Below are 23,109 nucleotides of genomic sequence, written 5' to 3' on the forward strand. Positions count from 1 at the left end.
GGTTAAAGAGGTCTCTTTGTCTTTGATCTTCCACCATTTCTACTTTAGAAATATATAGAAAGTAGCTTTCCAGACTGCAGACATTAATCATGTAATGACTACCTCCCATCATACTGTGTAACTGCAGGAGACTTTTGTACCTGCAAAATCTTCATGGAGAAAAGTACCTGTGTGAATCTGTTTGTATGGAGAATTGCACTCACACTGCTTTTTACTTTAATAGTTAAACTATAGTCACTGTGATAGTCACTCATAGCAATTGCTATATGGAAAATGGTTGGTAAATACAGCTCTACCTTGCTTTTGTTGACCAGTGTTAGGTGACTCTTTCGAATTTGCTAAAGATTTCAGTTGGAGTTTCTGAATTTTTTTATTTAATCTAGACTATGAATAACTTAATTTCTTCATGCATAAATATACTTTAAAGAAGTGTAAGCAAGTGAAATGATCCCTACCGTGGTTCTGATGCTCCCAGGGATGAAGGGCTTGTCAAATCTTTCATGTTGAAGTGGGAATCCTATTACTTGTTACCACTCAAAGGTATCAGCAAAATTTCCATTTGGTGGAGTAACCATTCTTTTACAGCTTCAACTGTCTGATGCAGCATGGTCTAAAGCTGGAAGAACATAGTTTTAATTGTTGTCTTTGCCTTCTTTTCTTCATCTTCTGTATTTCCTTGAGAGGAAGCTCTGTTTGGGGATGCACACAACTTCTGTAACAATTTTATTTTTGTGCTGTAGTACTCTTGTGCCTCCCAGAACTCTTGCTCAGCACTGTAGATTTCACGTGGCAAACAGGTATGTTGTCCTTCTCTACATACTTATTCTGTTCTGCAGAACCTCCCAAGTTCACCAAGAAGCCTGAAGCTTTGCGGTTCGTGAAGCAGGGGGACACAGTTCAGCTTGAATGTAAAATCAGTGGCACACCAGAGATCAGAATTGTGTGGTACAAGAACGAGCAGGCACTCCAGGCAAGCGACAGGCTGCACATGTCCTTCATAGACTCCGTGGCAACGCTGACCATCCTGGGTGCCAGTGCTGCCGACGCTGGGGATTACATCTGCGAGGCCCACAACTCTGCAGGCACAGCCAGCTGCAGCACTTCAGTCACAGTGAAAGGTCAGCACGGGCTCTGCACTCCACCAGAATCCCTGGCTGCCACGCCTGCTCCTGGCTGCACATCCCGCTGCTGCTGCAGCAGCTGCTGGCTGCTGGGCCGGTGTCTCTGCAGCTGCTCTTGCATTTAAGTGCTGCTGTGTTTAAGCAGCAGAGGTCAGGCAGGAAATAGTGGTGGGTGTTCAGCACCTTGCAGTCATTCCCTCGTCTCCCCATTTAAGTCAGTTGCAGGCTGAGCAAGGCAAGACTTTCAGATCACAACGAAAGCATGGAATAGATGGAATACCAGCCATGGTGAGGGAGCTGGAAATATTCTTCAGCCATTCCTCTGCCTCCTTTTTATACCCAGTGATACTGACAGGAATGAAATTTAAGACGGAAGAGGGGGCTGAGCTTCACTGACTGTAGCTTTCCTGACTAGAAAGAGCAGGGAAGAAAGATGGAATGTAAGATGGAATGTGACCCTAGAGTGCAGGGAGAGTGGCTTTGGGGGAAGAACACTTAGCATTGTTTCCAAACAGGTGCAAAAAGTATCACATTTTCTGCCCTTTGGACTCTTGAGTTCTGGGATTTTTTTAGATATTTAAAAGCTAAATATGTGTTTACGATATGAGCGTAGGCTCCCTTCCTGAATACATTGCTTCCTGCTACTATCCAGAAACCCACCCAGAGAAGGAAGCTCACACATTATGATGTGATTCTTTTTTTATAGAACCGCCTGTTTTTAGCAAGGTGCCAAGCCCTGTGGACACTCTTAAAGGCTCAGATGTTATCCTGCAGTGCGAGATAGCAGGGACCCCACCCTTTGAGGTGGCTTGGTTCAAGGACCGGAGGCAGGTCAGGAGCAGCAAGAAGTTCAAGGTGACAGCAAAGCACTCTGTAGCCAGTCTTCACATTCTCAATTTGGAATCTCAAGATACTGGAGAATACCAGTGCAAAGCTATGAATGAGGTGGGAAGCGACACTTGCACCTGCCCAGTGAAATTCAAAGGTTTGTATAGAGGATCAACATCACTGCCCTCTTTTCTTGATCTCTTGGCTGTCGCTCTTACAACCAAGCATGTATGATTAACTGTCCTCTGCCTCCTTGTTTTTGCTATCAGAACCTCCACGGTTTGCCAAGAAGCTGAGTGACACTGCAATCTTCATCGGGGAGCCAACAGCCCTGCAGGCAGTGGTGGAAGGATCCCCACCAATTTCTGTTGTCTGGCTCAAGGATAAGGGTGAAGTTATTAGGGAGAGTGAAAATGTTCAAATGTGGTTTATGGACAACATTGCAACTCTTGAGATTGCCAGTGCAGAGGGAACTGATGTTGGAAAGTACATCTGTCAGATCAAAAATGATGCTGGCATGCGGGAGTGCTCTGCCTTTTTACAGGTCCTAGGTGGGTATAGCCTACTCCACTGTAGGTACTGTGTCTTAGCTTGCACAGCTGGCTCTACCAGCCTTTGCCTTCTGCTTACACCCTGTGCTCACAGGTTTGTGAGCAGATTTCCCTGTGACACACAGACCCCTCCCTTCCTATTTCAGAACCAGCAGTCATCTTGGAGAAGACTGAGCCGATCACAGTAATGGCTGGCAATCCTTTTACATTGGAGTGCAAAGTAGGAGGGACACCTGAGCTGATCACCAAGTGGTACAAAGATGGCAGAGAACTAAAGAGTGACCGCAAATACCAAATTACCTTTTTCAACAATATATCCACTTTGAAAGTCTTTTCTGCAGACAGGGGAGACAGGGGCTTGTATACTTTTGAGGTGCACAATGAGGTGGGGGACAGCAGCTGCACTTCTTCAGTTGATGTTTCAGGTCAGCTCTATGTCTTTATTGTTCTCTCTTGTCTTTAAAGAAAGCTTTTATTTTTCCCCCTTTTCTTTCCCTCGAAAGAAACCTCAACACTTGTCTTCCTGTTCTTCTGCCCTGTCCTACTTAGATCGCCTTGTTCCTCCTTCCTTCTCAAGAAAACTAAAGGAGACAAATGGGGTGCTGGGATCCTCTGTGCTGCTGGAGTGCAAAGTGTCTGGCACAGCTCCCATATCTGTGTCTTGGTTTCAAGATGGGAATGAGATTGTTAGTGGAGAAAAATATGAAATCTCATTCTTGGATAATGTTTGTGCTTTGAAGCTGAATGCCTTGGATGTCACAGATACAGGGTCATATACATGTGTGGCAGCCAACGTGGCTGGATCTGATGAATGCAGTGCCTTCTTGACTGTACAAGGTCAGTGGAAGGATACTGCCATGCCTTCAAAATTCTTCTTCCCTCTTCTCTTTTATTTCTTTGGTTTCCCATGGTTTCTTTTCATGGTTTGTTTGATTTGGGTTTTTTTCCTGTGGTTTCTTTTATTTTTTCTTTCTGACTCAAGCCTGCTCATTTTCCTTCCCACAGAGACCCTCCTATTAACATCTTTCTCCCTCTTCCACTTCTTTGCATGATCATTAGAACCACCTTCTTTTGTGAAGACACCTGATCCCCAGGAAGTTTTGCCTGGATCAAATGTGACATTCACCAGCTACATCAAGGGCAGTACTCCCTTCAAAGTGACCTGGTTCCGAGGCATCAGGGAGCTGGTGCCAGACAGCAACTGCTCCATCTCTCTCAATGAGTCTGTGGCACAGCTGCAGCTGTACAACGTGGAGCCAGGCCACAGCGGGGACTATGCCTGTGTGGTCACAAATGATGCTGGCAGTGCCTCATGTACAACACAGCTCTTTGTGAAAGGTGTGTTTGGCTGTGTGCATGAATGCACAGTTATCTTCATTCACTCCCTGCCTGCAGCTCTTCCACATCTGTCCCTCTTACTATTGATTTATACCTCCCCACAGAGCCTGCAGTCTTTGTGAAGAAATTAAGTGATTTCAGTGTGGAGCAGGGGAAGTCCATTGTGCTAGAAAGCAGCTACATTGGCACCCCTCCCATCTCTGTTACCTGGAAGAAAAATGGCATGCCCATTGCTCAGTCTCAACGCTGCACTGTTACAACTACTGAAAAATCTGGCATCCTTGAAATCTTCAACAGCACAAAGAATGACGAAGGCGAATATATCTGTGAGGTGGCAAATGAGGCGGGTGGGGATGTTTGCCACAGCCTTGTATCCATCTTAGGTATTCATCACCCCTGATTCCCCTAGCACACCCCAGTGATGCTCTGCCTCTGCTCACCACTTTCTCTCCTTCCCTAGAACCACCTTATTTTGTCACGCACCTGGACCGTGTGGAGGTGAAGGTGGGCGAGCCCTTGACCTTAAAATGCCAGATTGGCGGTTCACCAGAAATCAAGGTGTCCTGGTACAAGGATGACACCAAGCTCAGATCAACACAGGCTTACAAAATGCACTTCAAGAACAATGTGGCAACACTGGCATTCTCTGCTGTAGAGGATAGCAACATTGGAGAATATATCTGCAAAGCAGAAAATAGCATCGGCTTTGCCACCTCCACAGCTTTGCTCGTTGTTAAAGGTGATGGGCCAAGAGCCACTCTTTTGTGGGGTACTTTGGAGGAACTCTTTGTTGTCTACAGAAAGGGGGTTTTATTAACTTCAAAGGTAATTAATTTTAGGTTGGCTTCCTACTGATAGTGTTGATATTATTGTTTTGCAGAGCGTCAACTTCCCCCTACGTTCACCAGAAAACTTAAAGACATTCAGGAGGTGGTTGGTGCCCCAGTGACATTTGACTGCCGCATAACTGGCTCAGAGCCCATCCAGGTGTCTTGGTACAAGGATGGGGTTCTCCTGAGCAACACTGATAACATGCAATCAGCCTTCTTAAATAATGTTGCGACTTTACAGATCTTAGAAACTAGTATGGATTACTGTGGCCAATACACTTGCTCAGCCCAAAATGCTCTGGGGACTGCCTCTTCCAGTGCCAAACTTCTCCTTACAGGTTTGTAGATCACACTGTAATGAAAATCTTTTGTGTGTCTTTGCTCTTTTACTTCTCCACCGTTTTTCCCACTCAGCCCATTGTTTGGTGGCCAGGGACGATGGGCATGGCGTGGTGAGGCAGGCTTGGTGGTGAGCTCTGCCATGCTTTCCTCTTTGCAGAGCACCTGCAACCTCCCTTCTTTGATGTCAAGCCAGTATCTATCGATGTGGCACTAGGGGAAAGTGCAACCTTCAAGTGCCACTTGACTGGTTCTGCTCCCATGAGGATTACTTGGACAAGAGACAACAGAGAGATTCGTCCAGGCGGCAACTACAAAATGACACTGGTGGAAAACACAGCCAGCTTGACAGTGCTAAAAGTTGGTAAAGGGGATGCTGGACTCTACACATGTACTGCCAGCAACAGTGTTGGAAAGGATGCGTGCGCAGCTCAGCTGGCTGTACAAGGTATTGCTGTGGGCTCCAGTGTTTATAATCTTTTCTTTGCAAGGCAGACACCTGGAAAACACAGTCCTGAATGCAGACACGTGTGCGACTAACAGTCTTTACAAGAGGTTACTCTGAGATGTCTTATTTCACTTAAATGTTGTTGTAATACTTAAATACTTACATTTCTTCTGCTTTGGTATAGTACATTATTTTTCTTATCTTTTCTTATCTTCCACTGAAACATTGACTCTCCCTTATTAGTTTGTTGTGCCTTTATGAATGGTTCTGTTGGCCAGAAACATCTGTCTTTCTAAAGTCTCTCTCTAGCAGTGACAGTCACTAGGTTGCCCAGGGGAATGAAAGGAAACAGAGAAATTCAGTTCACTTATGAGGCTTAAAAGTATTTTTACTGCGTGTGCAGCTCCTGCAAACAGCTTTGCTCTTTCACAGATTGAAAACATTGAAAATTGCTCTTCTAAACAGCAAAGCTGAGATCTGAGAGCAGATTTGGTGACAAATATCCATCCCACCCAACACTTCACCTCTCCTTATAGTGTGTGGATCTAAAAGTAAAATATAAATTTATGAATGGCTCAGACTGTCTTAGTGCAAGTGACACATGTATACCAGTGCAATTTCCTCATTGTAGGTGGAAACATATTTATAGCTGTTCCAGATATTTCAATCTTACTGATTTTATAAAAGAAGAAATGTAATATATGCTGCTTAGGTTATGCCTTAGTTAAAAGGTCCCTGTTGCTTCAGCACTTTTTTTCCTCATTTTTCTTTTTTTTTTTTTTTTCTCTTTCCTCTGTAAGAATTTGGAGTGCAAAGGGGGAGGGAGTATATTTCAAGAGCAAATCCTTTGATTCTCTAAGAAAAATAACACAGGAAACTGAGCTACTAGTAGCAAGATTTTGTATTAATTATTTGTTAGACGTTTTATAAATATCAAGTTTATTCCAGCCATAATCAATTTTCTTGGTGAGGGTGGAAATAGTGCATTAGACTGAATTACCTGGATTCAGCAATAATTAGAGCTGCAGTATTATGTAGCTTGCATTTTGTAGCTTACAAAATGCACTGAAAAATTGTAGCAAGAAATCAAACCTCTTTAAAAGATCTGAAGCTTCTTTCCACCACAATAATTCAGTTTATTATTAATTATATCATTGCTAATAGCTTTCTTTGAACAGTTACCATTTGTAAAATGATCCCAGCTGACTTTATTTATTTTTTTACTCTTCAAATTTTTATTCATAAAAACCTGAGGAGTTTTTTCAGTACTATTATTTAATTTTTTGATCCTGAATTTCCTGACACTTTTTAGTGTCAGTATTCTTTGTAATTTGTATAGTTTCCCAGGGCTGTAAAATTAGTGATGTTGATGGTTTTCAACCAATTTCTATAGAACTTGAAAGGACAATCTTTTTGGGTGCATTGATTTGCATCTGTTTAATTTGAGCATATGCTGTCTCACCTCCATGACATGCAGCCTTTTGTTTGTAGAGTTAAGATCTTTTTTTAACTGACCTTGAAAACCTCACAGTTTTTTATTAACTTTCTCACTCTAGCATCTAATGTTCCCAATCTGTGGTTTTAATAATTGCTTTATGTTCTAGAACTGCCTTACATTCTAGATATATAACCTTACTAATGTGTATACCCTCATTTTTTGAAAGGAGTGGAATCAGAGTGTGGCTACTCAGCAAATGTTAGTGTGCAGATAGATTATCAGCTCTTTCTCAAAGTGAAATCTGAGAGTAAATTGCTAAGGTTCCAAGAGTCCTGATGTTAACAAGTCATCATTTCTATTTTTAGAAACTCAGGAAGTTTTGTTTCTAGCAACACAGGATGTTCTGCAACTGTTCCACAGGTTGATATAATCCACAATTAATTAGATATTCTTCCTACACTTTACAGACAGCCACTCAAAGAGGCACTTCATCCTGTTTTGCAGAGAGATTTGTTTGTTGTACCCATGTTACCACCTCTTGGTTTTACGGGTTATATCTTTGATCTATGAGCATTCAGTCTTGTGATTCTAATCATCTAGATGGTATTTTTGATTAAAAGTATCAAACTTCCACTCCTTTCCTCTCCTTATGGAACGAAATGTAGCCATCTGTTTTACTTTTCAGTACAGGACATTTAACACCAGTGTCTGTAATACCAGCCATCTCATAATTCTCCTCAGCATGATTATTTCTAAGCTCTTCTGTTTGCTACCCAAGCTCCTTAACTTTTGCTCTTTATGTGCCACTTTATGTTCGGTTTTGCATTAAATGTGTGAGGGATTATATTCCAGATACATTTATTGACTATGTTAATTATTAATCACAGGATATAAAGCAATTGCTACAATACTAAACATAAATGCTTTTAATAACATATTTTGGCTGAACTGTTGGATTCTTCCATTTTCATCAGGCATTTTAATTACTCATGTATAACAAGAGCTATTTTGTAAAGAAAGCCACACATATGAACTAATCTCTAGTCCATATGTACAAGGAGAGATGCAGTGGGTCATTAAAATAAGGAGAAACTCACTGGAATGCATATAGAAAAATTATTTGCTTCTTAATCTGGATTTTGGACCAACTTGAAATAATCTAAAAAAATTTCATAGCAATTGCAAAATCAGATTTTTTGCTTAAGTCCCTAAAGTTTACAGTTCCAGTTGCATATTTCCCTGCTTATTTGAACATTTAGTGCAGTTTAAAGCATCATCTCCCCTTTTTGGCTTTCCAGAACCACCAAGGTTTATTAAGAAACTAGACTCCTCAAAACTTGTGAAACAGCACGATTCCACAACGTATGAGTGCAAAATAGGTGGATCTCCAGAAATCAAAGTCACCTGGTACAAAGGTGAAACTGAAATCCATCCCAGTGAAAAATACAGGATGTCCTTTGTGGATTCAGTGGCAGTCATTGAAATGCACAACCTCAGTGTTGAAGACAGTGGTGACTACACTTGTGAAGCTCAGAATCCAGCGGGTAGTGCGAGCACCAGCACCACACTGAGAGTAAAAGGTCAGAATCTCAGCTCTTTCCTTCCCTTTCTAACTGTAAGGGTCTTCCTTCAAGAAAAGCTCTTAAATCCCACTTTCTTTTGTCAGAAATGCCAAAACCTGTCTACGTAGATTGTAAATCTCGTCTGTTTTTGATCTCTGTGCAGATCTTTCTTATCTATTGTTTGTCTTTGCTACTTAGCTTCAGAAGAGTTACTTGAATCTTCTGTCCTCTTTAATCTCTTTTGCTTTAATAACACAAAGGATAACTCTTTTTTCTTTTTTCCAGCACCCCCCATTTTTACCAAGAAGCCCCATCCAGTAGAGACCTTGAAAGGGTCTGATATTCATCTGGAGTGTGAGCTCCAGGGCACTCCTCCATTCCAGATTTCATGGTACAAAGACAAACGAGAAATTAGGAGCAGCAAGAAGTACAAGGTCATGTCTGAGAACTACATAGCTACTCTTCACATTCTCAGTGTGGATACTGCAGATGTTGGTGAATATCACTGTAAGGCTGTAAATGATGTGGGAAGTGACTCCTGTATTGGCTCTGTAACACTAAGAGGTTTGTACAAAGATTGGCATCTTCTTGGCATTTCTTTGTTCCTGCAATTCTTCTCCTACTTTTCCGCTCCTGGCAGGGTTCTTTACTGTCAAATATCTTCTCTTAAATAGCACCACCAACCTTTGTGAAGAAGCTGAGTGATCTCACTGTGGTAGTCGGGGAGTCGATTGAACTGCAGGCTGCAGTACAAGGATCACAGCCCATTTCTGTTCTGTGGTTAAAAGACAAAGGGGAAATCATCAGAGAAAGCGATAATCTTTGGATCTCCTACTCAGAAAACATTGCAACTCTGCAGATTGGAAATGCAGAACCAGCCAATGCTGGGAAATACATTTGTCAGATAAAAAATGATGCTGGAGTTCAGGAATGCTTTGCCACGCTGAAAGTGCTAGGTTGGTAGCATGAGATAAAAAACACATGTTTTAAGATGCTTTAAAATTTAAATTTTAATCATAATAATAGCTATTTCATTGTTCTAAATTTTCTTCTGACTTGCATTTCATTGCAGAACCTGCAGTCATTGTAGAGAAGCCAGGCCCAGTCAAAGTTACAGCTGGAGACTCTTGCACTCTGGAATGCACAGTAGATGGCACACCAGAGCTTACTGCTAGGTGGTTTAAGGATGGTAATGAGCTGTCCACTGACCATAAATATAAAATCAGTTTCTTCAACAAAGTTTCTGGGCTTAAGATCCTGAATGCAACACTAGAAGACAGTGGAGAATATACTTTTGAGGTGAAAAACAGTGTTGGTAAAAGCAGCTGCACAGCTTCAGTGCACGTTTCAGGTTAGTTGACTACTCTTTCTGAGTCACCTCTGATCCTTTAGCTCCTTTACAAAGCCTTCAGATAGCAAAGTGGCTGTTGTGATTGGCAGCCTAAGAGAGTTGTATAATTTTAGGAGTAGTTGGCATGTCACTTTAACAGGCATCAAGAATCGATGCCTACTTAAACTCTGAGGGACAGGAATTATTGAAAGGACTTGGTTTCTTCAGCTTTAATCTATGTGTTGTAGACAGCTGGTGCAATACTGTTGCCTATAAAAAAGAATGGCAAAAAAAAAAAAAAAAAGGTTTTCCTCAAAGATTGCGAATGAAAGTTCCAGCATGTGCTTAACCATTGACTATTTTTCAAATGCTTAGATGTGTCAGAGTATATTGCCAAAGCAGATACAGCAAAAGAAAGGTCACTAATTGTATTATGCATGGAGAACTTCCTGCATTTTAAGAACCCTGTATGGTAATTTTTATTTTTACTTTTATTTTGTAACAAATGCAGATCGTATTATACCTCCTTCTTTCACAAGAAAACTGAAAGAAACATATGGTCAGCTGGGCTCTTCTGCTGTACTGGAGTGCAAGGTTTATGGGTCACCACCCATTCTGGTTTCCTGGTTTCATGATGGACAAGAGATTACCAGTGGAGAGAAGTATCAGGCTACTCTTACAGACAATACCTGTTCTCTGAAAGTGAATGGACTTGAGGAGTCTGATATGGGAACTTATTTGTGCACAGCTACTAATGTAGCTGGGGCTGATGAATGCAGCGCATTTTTGAGTGTTAGAGGTCAGTATCAGTAAGAAGCCAGAATCAGAGGATTCAAATTTATTTTCACAAATATTTCATTTTTTCTTTGTTGAATATTTCTGATGACTGTGATCTTCAAAAGAAGTTCAAATGTACTTCTTCTCTGTCTGTTTTACTTGTGTGCTTAGAACCACCATCTTTTGCGAAGAAACCTGAACCACTGGATGTTTTATCTGGGGCAAACATAACCTTCACTAGTATCATAAAAGGCTCCCCTCCATTGGAAGTTAAATGGTTCAGAGGCAGTGTTGAGCTAGTACCAGGACCCAGATGCAATATGACCTTGCAAGATTCCCTTGCAGAACTGGAGCTTTTTGATGTCCATCCACTTGAGAGTGGAGACTACACCTGCCAGGTCTCTAATGAGGCAGGAAAAATTTCTTGCACAACACATCTTTTTGTCAAAGGTTTGTCCAGACTACTGCTTCTTATGCTTCTTAAAGATGACCTCTTGGCTTTATTTAATTTGCTTTCTTCCTATTGTTCATTATAGAACCAGCCAAATTTGTGAAGAAGCTGAATGATTTAAGTGTAGAGAAAGGGAAAAATTTAATCTTGGAATGCACATATACGGGTACTCCACCGATTTCAGTGACATGGAAGAAAAACGGAGTGAAAATAATGCACTCTGAAAAGTGTAGCATCACTACTACAGACACATCTGCCATACTGGAAATCCCTAGCAGCAAACTAGAAGATCAAGGACAATATTCTTGTCAGATTGAAAATGATTCTGGGAAAGATACTTGTCATGGTACAATCACAATGCTAGGTGCGTCAAGCCAGCATCATTTCAGCAAGTGTTATTTGAACAACTAATGGCCACCATGCAATATCTTTTTATGCTAATGGCATGTCTTTGTCCTTCAGAACCACCTTTCTTCATCACCCCCTTGGAGCCCGTGCAGGTGACTGTTGGAGACTCTGCATCCTTACAGTGCCAGGTTGCTGGAACACCAGAAATGATTGTGTCTTGGTACAAAGGCGATACAAAGCTGAGAGGAACTGCTACTGTGAAAATGCACTTTAGGAACCAAATTGCTACTCTGGTTTTCAGCCAAGTAGACAGTAGTGACAGTGGGGAGTACATCTGCAAAGTAGAAAACTCTGTTGGGGAGGCTTCTTCATCATCTTTGCTTACAGTTCAAGGTGAATATTTCATTTTTAAATATATGCCTGTTTTTCTTAAATATGCTTCGCTATTTCGAAAAACAACAATTGCCTCTTCCTTGTAAAACACTTTACTGTTTCTTGATGTGTAAGATACCCTGTGGCATTGTCTTCTACTAACAAAAGCCGACCAGTTATTTAAATACAGCACTTATTGACCCCAGCTCTTCTGCAGTGTTACAAGCCTCTGTATCGTCCATCCCTATTAGTATTAGCAATCCTGAGGCTCACTGGGTCTAGAGAAAAAAAATGAGACCTCTCTTCCTGCAACAATATGCACAGGGCTCTTTACAAGTTCAAAATAAATTACATGCTAAATAATATTTTTAATTGGAAGTTATGAGCAAAAATCCGCTGTACTCTACAGCATATTAGTCAGAGATTATTGGTGAGTACAGCAAGAGGTGCATGTCTTCTGAAAGGCTTCACTGAACAATACTTGTTCTGTTACAGAGCGTAAGCTTCCTCCTTCTTTCACACGAAAACTGAGAGATGTTCACGAGACTGTTGGCTTACCAGTCGTGTTTGACTGTGGCATTGCTGGCTCAGAACCCATCCAAGTGTCTTGGTTCAAAGACGGCGTGCGTGTCAAAGAGGACTACAATGTTCACACCTCCTTTGTAGACAATGTAGCCACTCTGCAGATTTTGAAGACAGATAGGAGCCTTATTGGGCAGTACACCTGCACAGCTGTCAATGCCATTGGGACTGCTTCTTCTAGTGGCAGGCTTGTCCTCACAGGTTGGTGGGCTGTGAAGTATTTGATGGAAACGTCTTAAATCTGAGTTTTGCTTTATATGTGGATTTAATGTTGTACAAGAGATTCTTATTTCACACAGTTTTAAAGTAAATTGAGATTTTAAAGTGATGGTTTTTTGTTTCTTTCACTCTTCAGAAGGGAAGACTCCTCCATTCTTTGACATTCCACTTACACCTGTGGATGGCATTATTGGAGAAAGTGCTGATTTTGAGTGTCATGTTTCTGGAACACAGCCTATTAGAGTCACTTGGGCAAAAGATGGCCAAGAAATTAGAACAGGAAAGAACTATCAGATCAGTTATGTAGACAACACAGCCCATTTGACCATCTTGAGAGTTGACAGGGGAGATTCTGGAACATATACATGCTATGCTAGCAATGAAGTTGGAAAGGACTCTTGCACAGCTCAACTGGCTGTTAAAGGTACTGAATAGATAATACACTGTATTTACATTTTTCTGACTTCAGTTATGAAGGAGGTTGGACTTATTACTGCAAGAAAACTTTTGAGATGTAGCCTGAGAGTGTCTATCTGGAGATACCTATGACTCTTTTAAGGGAATTAGGAAGGGTCACTAAAGCAATGAGAGGAGAAATAAAACATTCTCTTTGGCTTGCTTTCTCAATAGGCTTTGGCCTATTTCTTTCTTAAGAACTTCACAAAACTCTTGGGGTTATTTAAATGGTGTATGACTTAAATCAATTGAAGAGAATTTTTTTTTTTCACACAGGAAAATACAGCACCAGTAACTGTAAGAGCAGGACTCCTGCTGTTTATTTTAGCATAATTTCCCTTTAAAAATATATCCAGTTTAAATGAGCGCAAATATCAATTCCCCAATGTTCAAATTTTTCTTGAAACATTGCCTTTAGGATTTTTCACCTCAAGATAGATTCATAGAATTTATGTTCTTTTTTTACAGAACGAAAAACTCCTCCTACTTTTACTAAGAAACTGTCTGAAGCAGTAGAAGAAACAGAAGGGAATGAACTTAAACTTGAGGGTCGTGTTTCTGGCTCTCAGCCTTTGACTGTTGCTTGGTATAAAAACAATCAGGAAGTCCATTCAAGTGCTCACTGTGAGATATCTTTCAAAAACAATACCTTGCTTTTGCATATAAAGGCCGTAGAGCAATCGGATGCTGGTTTATACACCTGTAAAGTGTCCAATGAAGCAGGAAGCGTGTTGAGTACATCTTCAGTTGTTATCAGAGGTTGGTTGAAGTCTTCTTTTCCTTTGCTTCCTGCTTTTCTTTGGTTTTTTAGCTGCAAATATATAGCTTCTCTCTCTCTAATGAGCTGGGTTTTTTAGCTTGAACAGCAGTGATTTGTCCAGAGATGGACATAAACCTCATGGTCAGGAATTTTTTTTATTTTTGTGATTTTTTTCGCAAGGAAGGAGAAGCTTCTTTTTCACTATTTACTATAACTGAAAGATTGAAATCATTGTGAAATTTCTGTTGAATTTTTAATCATTCTCTTTCAATGGAGTTAACAGGAGGTTTGTGCAATGAAATCTAAGCTTAGGCAGTGTTGACACTGCATTGTGGTAGCATGGCACTTCATTATAATAGTCTTGCAGGTAATTGCAAGTTTATTTCTTTAAAGACTTTTATATAGTTTTGCAACCTAATGGTGCCTTAGTTCTCATACTATTTTTTTGCACATAAAGGTTCTTGCTAATGGGATAAAGATATTTCTTGCATGTTTATATAGGAAATACACTGTAATACTGTCTTGATATTTATCCCATTTTATAACATAATGATTGACATTCTCAGACCTCTGTTTATCATCCTCCATTCCTTGCCATTGCCTCCTTAGGAATCACATGTATCTCTCTCTCTTATATTCTTGGTCATGCTTTCCTGAGTATTCACTCAAGCATTTTCATATTCCAGAACCTAAAAAGCCTCCAGTTTTTGACCAGCCTCTTCAGCCAGCAGCAGCAGAGGAAGGTGATATCCTACAGCTTAGCTGTCACGTCCAGGGATCACAGCCCATCCGCGTCCAGTGGCTGAAGGCAGGAAAGGAAATAAGAGCTTCAGACAGATGCAACTTCAGCTTTGCTAATGGAGTAGCTCTTCTAGAACTTGCTGCAGTTACCAAATCAGATTCAGGAGAATACGTATGCAAAGCTTCAAATGCAGCTGGCACTGATACTTGCAAATCTAAAGTGACAGTCAAAGGTACAGTAACACGGAGAAAATAAGGCATATGATGAAAATGTCAACTAAAACTCTATCCCATTCTTTTTTCTCTGGAACAAAAAAGTTAATAATCTAATAACAAACACTTATTTACTTTTAGTTTTTTGTAAAGCAGTGGAATCTGGTAAAATAGGGTATTTAACAACATTCATATACCTATAGTGACATAAATTCTGAAAGATCAAATCAATAGTACATTCCTGCCAAAGAGATTAAGAATTTATTTTCTAAATCTAAACACCAAATTTAGGAAAAATGCAAGCTAAAGGGGTGAAATTACTTGGCCATGCATGTTTTATGGAAAGCATGTGAAAAGTGGTGTTACTAAAGGAAAATACAGAAGTAATTTGAGCATGTGGCCTTAGAGTCTTTTAAGACTTAGTATTTTAAGACTATTACAGCTCTAAAACATTTTGACCTTTTAGCTGAAAGTAAATATTGTCTAAACCCGAGTCCTTCTGTGTGGCTCTTGCTTTATAAGAGCCCAGCAGAATACACAAATTGTCTTTTTCACTACATGGCTAGCCACTAGGCTAAGGACTAAGTAAAAAAAACCCAAGAGAATTTAACAGACCACTGATAAAAAAGTGCAAGTAACTCTTAGGGCATAATATCCAGAAATAGACTGAAAAGAGAAAACATCACCAAAAACCTTTTCAATTTTAGAAAATGAGTCTTTTTATTTGCATATCTGTCTATGGAATTGCATCTACGGAGAGTATAAATGGCCTGACTGGAGTAAATGAACAGCACAGCATGGCCCATTGTGGACAGTTTCACCTGGAAAGAAAACTGCAAGTTGGTTAAAACAGTATTAAAGAAGTATTTTGCATTTTTACCTCTTACATAGTATTTTGTTCCATCTCAGGAATTAATTTCTTTTTTACAATTCCTTCAGAAGCATCATCACCTATGAACATGAATGATTACATGAAGCCATCTGTTATAACTCTCTGACTCTGTTTTTTTAGAAAAACCAGCAGCTGCTCCAGCAGCTAAGAAAGCAGAAGTGGAAGGCAAACTTTATTTTGTGTCAGAGCCTCAGAGTATCAAAGTCATGGAAAGTAAGAACTCTTTTCAAAACAGTACAATGCCTACTATTTTCCTACACCTTTTGTTTGAGATTGTGTCCCTCTGTCATAAACAACTGGAAAGACTTAGCTTCCTCATTTGCATCTTTCTGCAGAGACCGTTGCAACATTTATTGCAAAAGTTGGAGGAGATCCGATTCCAAATGTTAAGTGGATGAAGGGAAAATGGAGGCAACTCAACCAGGGAGGCCGCATTACAATCCAGCAGAGAGGAGATGAAGCCAAACTAGAAATAAAGGACACAATCAAAACTGATTCTGGCATGTACAAATGTGTAGCTTTTAACCAGCATGGTGAAATTGAGAGGAGTGTAAACCTGCAAGTTGAAGAAAGAAAGAAAGAAGTCGTTGAAGGGGATCTCAGGGCAAAACTAAAAAGGTATATTGAACATTTTAATGAATTAATTTGCTATCAACACAGAAGAAGCTTTTTTTATTACACATCTCAGAACAAGATATAATTTTAAAATATTCATTAAATACAAATAACTGTACTAAAAATAAAAGCACCTGACTAGACTAAGTTAAAGGATTCTACTGCACAGGACAGCTCTGAGGTGATTCAGTATTTCACTAAACACCTTTCTGGGAATGAAATGCTGCATAGTTAACTTCTGTTATTGATTTGCATAGCACTCCAACAAAAAGAAAAGAAGAGGAAGAGCAACCTATTGATATCTTGGAACTTCTCAAAAATGTAGATCCCAAAGAATATGAGAAATATGCTCGCATGTATGGAATCACAGATTTCCGTGGCCTCCTGCAAGCCTTTGAATTACTAAAGCAAACCCAAGCAGAAGAAAGCCATAGATTGGTAAGACACAGTGTGACTGCAGCATGGGCTCTCTTAGGAGTAATATGTTTCCCTTGAACACACGTGGTGTCCACACTCTGAAGCTCTGAATTTATGATGTGTGCAGGAATTCCTCGTTCCCTTTAGATCTTTTACTGGCAGTTCTCAGTTTCTTGCATGCTGGAATCCAAGAAGAATAAATGGGGCTTCTGGCTAAATAGGTTCTGTCTTCAAAACTTGACTGCAATTGTTAGAATGGGAAGATACACTGGTTACAGTACAGTTACATAAAATTTGATGTAGGGGTGGATTCTGTGTGGATAAACAGGACATCTTGACATTTAGTATCCTTTAATCTTTGAGTATATTCTGCATTTTTATAGGAAATTGAGCTCACAGAGAAAGCTCAAAGGGAAGATCAGGAGTTTGATGAGCTTGTAGCTTTTATTCAGCAGCGACTGACACAAACAGAGGTAAAACATTTTTGGACTGATTTATGAAGTATTCAAATCTACAACAGGGAACTTGAAATTAATTTAAACTAATATTTTCCAGCCCATTACTCTGATCAGAGACATTGAAAACCAGACGGTTTTAGCAGATGAGGATGCTGTCTTTGAATGTGAGATTAAGATTAACTATCCAGAAATTAAACTGTCGTGGTACAAGGGAACCCAGAAACTGGACTCCAATGACAAATATGAAATTAGAATTGAAGGTGATCGCCACATACTGAGAATTAGGAACTGCCAGCCTGGTGATCAAGGAAATTTCAGAATAGTGTGTGGACCACATATTGCCAGTGCCAAGCTAACTGTGATTGGTAAGTGTACTTATGAAGTATATATTTGAATTATTTTACACTTTATTTATTCCACTCTCTGATCTCTGTTAAAATATATGTTTTAACATGCTAATAGAACCTGCAGTTGAGCGGCATCTTCATGACACTACTTTCAAGGAAGGAAAAACATGCACACTGACTTGTCAGTTCTCTATCCCAAATGCCAAGTCTCAGTGGTATAGAAATGGGAGACCCATTAAGATAGGAGGGAGATATTCAACACAAGTCTCTGACAAAGTGCACAAGCTCATCATCAAGGATGTCAGAACGGAAGACGAGGGACAGTACACATGCAAGCTTGACAGTCTAGAAACAACAGCAGATCTGGCCATTGAAGGTTTGTAAAGATATAGAATCTCTTTCTTACCATAGTGACAGTTTCTGGAGGTTTCATTAGCAGAACAAATGAAAATAAAAAGGATTTCTGAAAGACAGACTCCAAAACTTGGAAACGGGCTAAATAAGAAATTTTGTCTCTGAACAACACGTGACATACTTGTGTAACTTAATATTCTTGACTAAACCATGGTTAATAATGTTCCATAGCCCACAAGCAATCTGAGTTGTACTAGCTTCTATTTTCTTTGGAACTCTTATCTTTTCCTTGGACTTCTCTTAATTATCCTCTATCTTTAGTTTCCTTAATGGCTTCTCTTACAAAATGCATCTGCACAGCAATCTTGTTGTAGTTGAACTCTTACATCTTCTGATCTTCATTCTTATGCATAAAACTTCATAGTACATGGAATCCCTTTTTCTTACTCTACTTTTCCAAGATCTATTGCTATTATCTCATTAAAATTTAGTTATTTTGATGACAAGAGTGAGAAGGATTCAGATGCAGCAAATGCCATGGTGGTGCATAACAGCTGATGTATTTTTTCTCCCTAAAAACAGCGGAACCGATTCAGTTCACCAAGAGCATACAGAACATCGTCGTGAGTGAACACCAGTCTGCAACCTTCGAGTGTGAGGTGTCTTTTGATGATGCAGTTGTGACATGGTATAAAGGCCCCACTGAACTGAGAGAGAGTCCCAAGTACAGCTTCAGAAGTGAGGGTCGCTGCCATTATATGACTATTCACAACGTCAATGCAGAAGATGAAGGTAAAAATGCATGAAACATTTGTGCTGGTGCCATTTTTTATCCGTTTTTTTTTTTTTTTTTGGTCTGGTTTTAAATGATGAAAGCATGTAAATATGAATATTTTTGGATGCTGCAGGTGTGTATTCTGTCATTGCTCGTCTTGAACCAAGAGGAGAAGCAAGAAGCACTGCAGAGCTCTATCTTGTAACCAAAGGTTAGCAAATCTTATGAACAAATACGTGACCATAGCCATGTGTAAATTTGTTTGTTTGAAACATGATTCTGGAAAAAGCAATAGTCCTAAAAGAAATCTAATATTCCTTTGCAGAAATCAAACTGGAGTTGAAGCCACCAGGTAAAGTCCTCAAGCAAGACTGGCACAAGACCTTGTCTATACTCTGTCATAAAATTAAAGCATTATTCTGCTATTTTATTATTTTCAAATATTTTTGTCCTGGTTAGAGTAAGTATAACCTACATCCTGAAAAAGTATTCCTCATCCACAGACATATGAAACTATTACTCTCATAAGTAGTGGCAATGACTACTGGGATAAATCCATAATCAGTGACATTAACAGGGACCCCATTTTCTCCCCATTCTCTAAAATGCACAAGTTTATTTTTGTTTGAATTGCTATGGAATAGAACAATGAAGATGTACCAAGAAATAGATAGGCACTTCTCTGTGCAACTGAAAAAAAAAAAAAAAACAAGGAGGCAAAATGGGTAAAAATCACCTCCTTATGATCTCCTTTTTTGAATGTTCTTGCCAGCCTATTCCAAATGTTGCAAGAATTATTTAGAAATAAAACATAGCATTGTATGAGCTGGCTGAACTGAAAGGTTAATACAATTAGTTCTCTATTGGTTGGCTAGCTTATACTTGAGGAGCAAGCTACAATCCTTTTATGCTACAAAAAGATTAAAGCACCATCAACTGCTATTCTTGAGGAGAGCACATTGAAATGTTTTTTTTTATTGGTAGTATTTATTAAGTCAATTAAACATTTTGATTTTCTAGATGTTCCTGATGCCAAGGTTGCAGTTCCAGCTCAAAAACCAGCTGAAGGTAGGGTACAAACCATACTTGTTCTGTATCTGCACTGAACCACATGGCCAGTGGGAACCTCAGAGAAAAATCTTAGCTCAGCAATAAGATCTAGTTAATTATACCTGTGAGCAAGACTTGACTTGGACAGACTCTTGGCTTGGATAGGCTTCTTTGTTGTGTGGAAGGTGAAAACTTTACACAGGTAGTGGTAGGAGTTAATTTAATTATCTTAAAAAGAGTCCTTTCCATCATGTTTTCCTATCGGTCTGTTCTTCATTGATCTTCCTTTTATTTCCATCTTCCTCTCTGTTATTTCTTTTCTTAATTTTCATCTCTTCTTTTTGCCACAAAAATTATCTTTTAAACAAGCTGTCTAAATTACTGCCTTTAAAAAAATATTCTTTTAAAGCCATACATTGGATTTCATGTTTATGGCAAGGGTCTCTCCCCAGGCTCTGATTCTGGACTGTGGATACAAACAGTAGCTTTCTGTTACACCCAGTAACTTTCTTTAAATGTCAGCAGGTTAAACTTCTTGGGTTTATTTCCAGGATAATTTGGTAAATGCTTGCAGTGGCAGCAGGAAGGGAAAGACTTGATATTTAAATTAATTACTATCAGCAAAGACAGGAGAGTGATGGCAGCAATGAAAATAAAGCTGAGGATATTCAGGGTTCAAATAAAGGTAGACTGGGATTCCCACTCAAATTATATTTATTCAGCTGCTGTAAACTCTCAGATTAAGAAACATGTTTGCTTTTATTCTGCAGCTGCAATAAAATCTATTTTCTCAAACCAGGATTTTTCTTCATTTAAAAGGAAATATCAAACTTAAATTTTGTTCTAAATATTTCATTTTTCCTACAAGCTGCCCCTATTCCCATTCTTCTGCCTCTTGTTCCACCTCCTGAGGAGAAAAAGCCAGGTAAAAGTCCTTACAGTATTTGAATACTATGTTCATGTTTCTTTATGACAGTTGGTTTTTGGATTTTTGTTTGTTTGGCTTTTTAGAAGTTCTTAAGGTTTTTTAATTTCATTTTTTAATATCTATTATTTTTAAGCAGAGAAAAAGGTTCCATTAAAGAAAGTCCCCCAAAAGGTGGTTAAAAAAGCTCCTGAAGAAGTCCCACCACCTAAAGGTAACTCTTTTCCTTTGCAAACTTTTTTTAAAAGAGTAAAATTACCTTGTGGAAACAAGGTGTTCTGTTTTGAAATAACTTGAATCCATCACAATGGTTTGATTTCTGGCTTTATGTTTAAAACACACATTTAAAATCAAAGCTGATTGTGACTGCTTAAAAATAGTCCCTTCTTTAAACCATCTGTGAGGGTGAAATAATTTCACTAAATGTGAACATTCAAAATGCCTTGCAAATTCCAGACTATGATGTGAATAATCGATTTATTTATTTATTTTTAGTTCCCGAGGTGCTCCCAGAGAAGCCCAAAGAGGTCAAGATAACATCCATGGCAAGGAGAGAAGAGATACATGAAGAGAAGAAAATACATGACGCACCCAAGGAAATTTATGAGGAATGGGAAGAAGATTATGGTGAAGACCATGACTATTATGTCAAGGAAGAGGGCTATGATGAAGGGGAAGAGGAATGGGAAGAAGCTTATGAGAAAAGAGAAGTGACTTATGAAGAAAAAAGAATCATTCATGAAGAAGGTATTTGAATTATCATGTCATTTTATTTCTTCTCTTTTCTCATATTTATTATTAAGGCCCAAACAATTTGAGCTAGGAAACAGTTTTTTGGTTTTGGTTTTGCTAAAGTATCTGGAACCATAATATGCTGACAAATTTTCAGTGGTACTTGATGATAACACAAGATATCACAAGGTATGGATGCAGATAAGAATGGATACATTAGAAATTCATTGCCAGTGGACTTTGCAGGTCTTAAAAACCTAATATGAGTTGGTAGTAAGGACATGTGTAATTTTTAGGTTTTTGGATATTTCTTCTGTCATTTTCATGTGCTCTACATGAACTTGATTTACTTAAATGTTTCACACATTTATTGATTGATGTTAATAGCTGTATTTTGCAATTTCTTGCCTGCTATAAGTGTCTTGGGGATTAGTAACATGTATGCCTCTAGGAGCAAAATTTGGCTCTGATGAGAAAACATGGAACTTGGAAAAAGCAAAACATTTTTCAACAATTGGATCTCCAAAACTCTCTGTGTGTTTTTAAAATTCATAAAATTTTAATGGCATAACTAATATCTTTCTGTCTACAGAGCCTTTAGACAACATTTTTTTTTATCATTAAGTGATGGTTTTGGTTTTTTTTAAGTGACTGAAGTTCCTAAGAAACCCGTGCCTGAGCGAAAAGCACCAGCCATTATAGCTGAGAAGAAGGAAAAGAAGGAAGTAACTGTTCAAAAAGGTATGACTTTCCCACAAAACTAACAGACACATGCAGATTGAAATCTGTCATGCATCTCCTTCAAGCTGAATGGCGCTGGTTATTCACATTTCCTTGGAAAGGAGAAAATTCTCTTTATGTTGGACAGTGAGATGAGCAAGGGTCATGGCAACCCTTTCTCTTCTCCCACCTCATACTTGTGAGCTCTCTGCAAAGGTGGTTGAATCAAAACAAGAATTGATGGTAAAATCAAGCTGAGTTTCAGTTATCCTTCCTTCTCCCTGTGTATTAGCCTTGAGCACAGGTGTAATGTTTAAGAAATTAAATGCTGCCCTTCTGGGAAGTCTTTTCCACTTAGATCACTACATATCTCCCAGGGCAGGGTGGCCTTATTGGCACCACTGTTCACCACCAGAAAAAAATGCACTGAACAGAGCACAGGTGGCACAAGGTTTATCCTAAACAAAAAAATGGTCAGTTCTGATTTCTATCCAGAAAATAATTTTTGAGATTACTTAATAAATCTATCTCAATTACTTCCAGTTGTCAAGAAACCTGTTGATGAAAAAGTGGAGGTAACCACTCAGAGGGTTGCAGAAGAAAAAGTCAAAAGGGCTGAGGGTAAATACTGTTTAGTTATCTTAATGCCATCTTTCTGTGACTGCTGTGGTTTTTGTTACTTAGCTGATCTGCATATGCTTTCTCTTTATTTAACATGGTCTGATCAATTTTTCAGTCTTTGAAACATCTAATAAAAGCTTATGCTGAATTCTTTAAAAAGATTGAAAGCTTTTTAGGGGAAAATACTAAATGCAAATATTAACTACCAATGCTTTAAGGAAGGAAGTGTATATAGAATTGCACTGAGTGAAGTAGTGTGTTTCACTCTAAGCTGAAGATGTGAAATCCCCATCTTGCTTAGATTTCCATTTTGACCCATCTACCAAGATGCTTTGGTTAATTCTTTCATTTTGAAATAAAGATGAACCCTTATTCTCTTGGTAGCTGCTTCCTTTTGTGTAGCATTTCCCATTCTGCAGCAGGATTCTGTCAGCTGCAATCCACTAAGAATCAGGAAATGAGCTGTGTGCTAAATGCCCTGAGTGCCTTTGGAACACAG

At 39.1% G+C, this 23,109-nt stretch overlaps 1 protein-coding gene across 1 annotated transcript in view; it reads left to right on the plus strand.

The window, feature by feature from the left end:
• Nucleotides 1-23,109, plus strand: part of TTN (titin) — a 235,634-nt gene that overhangs the window by 67,696 nt on the left and 144,829 nt on the right. Inside the window, exons 74-110 of the mRNA XM_056496551.1 lie at nucleotides 837-1,118; nucleotides 1,828-2,106; nucleotides 2,219-2,500; nucleotides 2,647-2,925; nucleotides 3,050-3,337; nucleotides 3,560-3,838; nucleotides 3,943-4,221; nucleotides 4,299-4,577; nucleotides 4,719-5,006; nucleotides 5,168-5,455; nucleotides 8,192-8,473; nucleotides 8,741-9,019; nucleotides 9,130-9,411; nucleotides 9,528-9,806; nucleotides 10,297-10,584; nucleotides 10,734-11,012; nucleotides 11,099-11,377; nucleotides 11,476-11,754; nucleotides 12,229-12,516; nucleotides 12,671-12,958; nucleotides 13,459-13,749; nucleotides 14,437-14,724; nucleotides 15,717-15,809; nucleotides 15,932-16,214; nucleotides 16,469-16,649; nucleotides 17,012-17,101; nucleotides 17,184-17,451; nucleotides 17,549-17,809; nucleotides 18,370-18,579; nucleotides 18,696-18,773; nucleotides 18,888-18,914; nucleotides 19,583-19,630; nucleotides 20,481-20,537; nucleotides 20,674-20,751; nucleotides 21,033-21,284; nucleotides 21,918-22,010; nucleotides 22,533-22,610. Coding sequence (XP_056352526.1) covers nucleotides 837-1,118; nucleotides 1,828-2,106; nucleotides 2,219-2,500; nucleotides 2,647-2,925; nucleotides 3,050-3,337; nucleotides 3,560-3,838; nucleotides 3,943-4,221; nucleotides 4,299-4,577; nucleotides 4,719-5,006; nucleotides 5,168-5,455; nucleotides 8,192-8,473; nucleotides 8,741-9,019; nucleotides 9,130-9,411; nucleotides 9,528-9,806; nucleotides 10,297-10,584; nucleotides 10,734-11,012; nucleotides 11,099-11,377; nucleotides 11,476-11,754; nucleotides 12,229-12,516; nucleotides 12,671-12,958; nucleotides 13,459-13,749; nucleotides 14,437-14,724; nucleotides 15,717-15,809; nucleotides 15,932-16,214; nucleotides 16,469-16,649; nucleotides 17,012-17,101; nucleotides 17,184-17,451; nucleotides 17,549-17,809; nucleotides 18,370-18,579; nucleotides 18,696-18,773; nucleotides 18,888-18,914; nucleotides 19,583-19,630; nucleotides 20,481-20,537; nucleotides 20,674-20,751; nucleotides 21,033-21,284; nucleotides 21,918-22,010; nucleotides 22,533-22,610 — 8,322 coding nt within the window. The remainder of the gene's footprint in view (nucleotides 1-836; nucleotides 1,119-1,827; nucleotides 2,107-2,218; nucleotides 2,501-2,646; nucleotides 2,926-3,049; nucleotides 3,338-3,559; nucleotides 3,839-3,942; nucleotides 4,222-4,298; nucleotides 4,578-4,718; nucleotides 5,007-5,167; nucleotides 5,456-8,191; nucleotides 8,474-8,740; nucleotides 9,020-9,129; nucleotides 9,412-9,527; nucleotides 9,807-10,296; nucleotides 10,585-10,733; nucleotides 11,013-11,098; nucleotides 11,378-11,475; nucleotides 11,755-12,228; nucleotides 12,517-12,670; nucleotides 12,959-13,458; nucleotides 13,750-14,436; nucleotides 14,725-15,716; nucleotides 15,810-15,931; nucleotides 16,215-16,468; nucleotides 16,650-17,011; nucleotides 17,102-17,183; nucleotides 17,452-17,548; nucleotides 17,810-18,369; nucleotides 18,580-18,695; nucleotides 18,774-18,887; nucleotides 18,915-19,582; nucleotides 19,631-20,480; nucleotides 20,538-20,673; nucleotides 20,752-21,032; nucleotides 21,285-21,917; nucleotides 22,011-22,532; nucleotides 22,611-23,109) is intronic.

The sequence above is a fragment of the Oenanthe melanoleuca genome, chromosome 7, assembly GCF_029582105.1.
Source record: "Oenanthe melanoleuca isolate GR-GAL-2019-014 chromosome 7, OMel1.0, whole genome shotgun sequence".
Lineage (NCBI taxonomy): Eukaryota > Metazoa > Chordata > Aves > Passeriformes > Muscicapidae > Oenanthe > Oenanthe melanoleuca.